Source organism: Babylonia areolata, chromosome 10 (genome assembly GCF_041734735.1).
Source record: "Babylonia areolata isolate BAREFJ2019XMU chromosome 10, ASM4173473v1, whole genome shotgun sequence".
Taxonomy (NCBI): domain Eukaryota; kingdom Metazoa; phylum Mollusca; class Gastropoda; order Neogastropoda; family Buccinidae; genus Babylonia; species Babylonia areolata.
In genome coordinates this window covers 24963092-24965591 of record NC_134885.1, presented here as the reverse complement: position 1 = coordinate 24965591, position 2500 = coordinate 24963092, and the positions used below count along the sequence as shown (strand labels likewise).

General features: G+C 43.6%; 1 protein-coding gene across 4 annotated transcripts in view; it reads right to left on the bottom strand.

Moving 5' to 3' along the window:
• The window catches only part of LOC143286910 (uncharacterized), a 21970-nt gene that overhangs the window by 7140 nt on the left and 12330 nt on the right, over positions 1-2500 (bottom strand). For all 4 annotated transcript variants that reach the window (XM_076594857.1, XM_076594854.1, XM_076594856.1 and 1 more), the window contains one exon: positions 802-1088. In XM_076594857.1, the coding sequence (XP_076450972.1) occupies positions 802-1088 (287 nt within the window). The remainder of the gene's footprint in view (positions 1-801; positions 1089-2500) is intronic.

Genomic DNA, 2500 nt, shown 5'->3' with positions numbered 1-2500 from the left:
GACCTGATGACCACATTGAAAAAAGGGGGAAATGGGACGGTATGGCCACATGACAAGATCTGACGGGCCTCGGAGAACAGTGCACTGGAAAAGGAGACAGGTAGACAGTGAAAGAAGTGGACAGACAACATCACTGAATGGACAGAGAGGACCTTTGCTGAGACTCTGGCCCTATCCCACAACTGGTTAAAGGGAGAATGTTGGTGATGCGTTCAGCAGTGCAGCGCCCTCCACGAATAAACCAGGTTTCGGAACCAGTAACAAAGACAGTGATATGAGGCACAATAAAGCTGTCAGCGGAAAGCAAGAGCTCGCTTGCACATGCTGTAGGTAGGTATACATCGTGCACACACTGTCGCGTGCGAGAGGAGAGGGACAAACAGAAACAGACACAGTAATCCAAGACATATTTATGGTTTGGGTGTTTGCTTTTGTTAGTTGGTTTGTTGATTTGTTTGTTTGTTAGTTTTGTTCGGCGCTCTGCAAGCATATCAGCGCTCACCTACGTCGAATATCACTCAAAATGAAAAGACATCAACTCACTGACATGCTAAACATGGAGATAAGAGTAGCAGGAATTGTGCAATTAATACATTCTATGTACTTTCGAGCGGTCTAAATGAATTTGCTGAACAAAAGTAATGCAATCCCCAAGAGGAAGAAGTCCAAATGTAGAAAGAGAACAGACGTCCTGACCTGTAAGCTCTGTCTTATCTGAGCGAGGTGATGTTCTTAACAGACGACCACCCGTTCATCATCAGTCAAAGGGTTAGATTCAGGAAAGAACCAACCAGTGCTCACCCTGAACTGCGAAGAGCAGCTGCGGAACATGACAGGCGGCGACACGGTCTGGAATATGCTGTGGGTGAGTCCAGAGGACCTCCAGATCCGGGTGGAAACGCCGTCCTCCCTCAGCAGATTCACGGCCAGGAAGCACGGGGTGTATCCCACTAAACCCGAGATGCTGTAGCGGAAGGACAGCAGGTAGGTGCCGTTGTGGGTCGCACACAGAGAAGGGCTGGTCAGCGTGCTACTGGCTGCATATTTCCGCGAGAGGGACGCTGACATGAAGTAGTTGAAACCAAAGTCTGCAAAAGATAATAGATACACCATAGCGCCTATCCTCGGTCTGAGGCCAAACACTAAGCGCTTTCCAAACACGGTGCTATTTTGCCCAACAGGCTGCCTGCCTGGGTACAGCCTACTGACAGCTGCTGTTTGCCCGCTCTTTCTCGCACATTGAGAGACAGCGTGGGAGTGCGCCAACTCTATCACTTAACGAGAAGGGGATTGTGAGAAAGCAAGGACATTCCCCAGGAATGTGTGAGAAAGTGTGGGGAAGTCCCTCTTATTCTAAATTATGTAGTAGTAGCAGTCGGATAGGGACAAACAAGCTAGAGGTTAAATGATAGTCTCTTCGTTGTTTCGTAACATTGTTTGGAATAGATTGGGTCATGGTCCAACGTTTCGTTATCAAATTGCATTTATTCGTCAAGCTCTCTGAATTAGTTGTCACTAGCTCTGATCTTTAGAGATCTCCCTGTCAAAAATTACCATGTCCATTTGTGTAAGCTACCGACTATGCCATCCTGATTTCCTCTTCAGTCTTTCATCTGGTACACTGTCGAAAGCTTTATGAAAGTCTAATAATCATATCAACTGGATCACCATCGTCAGGTAGTGTAGTAATCTCCATCACCTCCTTGTGCGATACAATGCCTCTTGTTTCTACAGTCATGTTCGTACTTAGCATAATATTATTCGTAACCGTGTAGGAAGTAATGGCATCTTTTACAAAGGATTCTAAAACCTGGCATGCAATGTAAGTCGACAGTTTCCCAGCCCAGATCTATATATTTTCGTAAAAATTGCTGAAACATCGCCTTTTTTTCGAATTCCCAGGAACGACTCATGGTTCCAATGACCTATTGTACAATAACGATGGTGGGAATGACATTTCTCTCACTAACGATTTTAACAGTTTGTGGTATTTCATCTGGTTTCTTGGTCTTTGAGTCATCAAGTTCTCAGCCTTTTTCAAAGCTAAGGGGGTTTCCCTAATCTGACTAAATGAGACACGAGTAGACATAGAGCACTATGCCAGTTCTGGTAAACTGGGTGAAGAAAATAGCAAAGTACTTATTCAAGGTTTCGGCTTTTAAAAAAAAGTCAAATGACGAAACCCACTATCGTCTGTTCTGTAGCTATGTGTTACACTTTCTCTTTTCGTGGGCATATTTCTAGAAGTACTTAGCGGTTGTCTGCAATATACTTCTCACTGGCTTGCTGTGATTTTTTTTTTTAATCGATTTGTTGAACTTACTTCATGTTTTCTTGTATTTTGTCTATGCTAATCAATGAGTTTGTTTTTCTTTCCGTTTTGTAGTTGCTGATGTTTCATATCTTGTCATCGTTCAGTTTACAAAAATCTACTATTAAAATAAACACACACAAAAAAACAAAACAAAACCCTTCATCATCGGAGTTGGGTTTTTTGTCT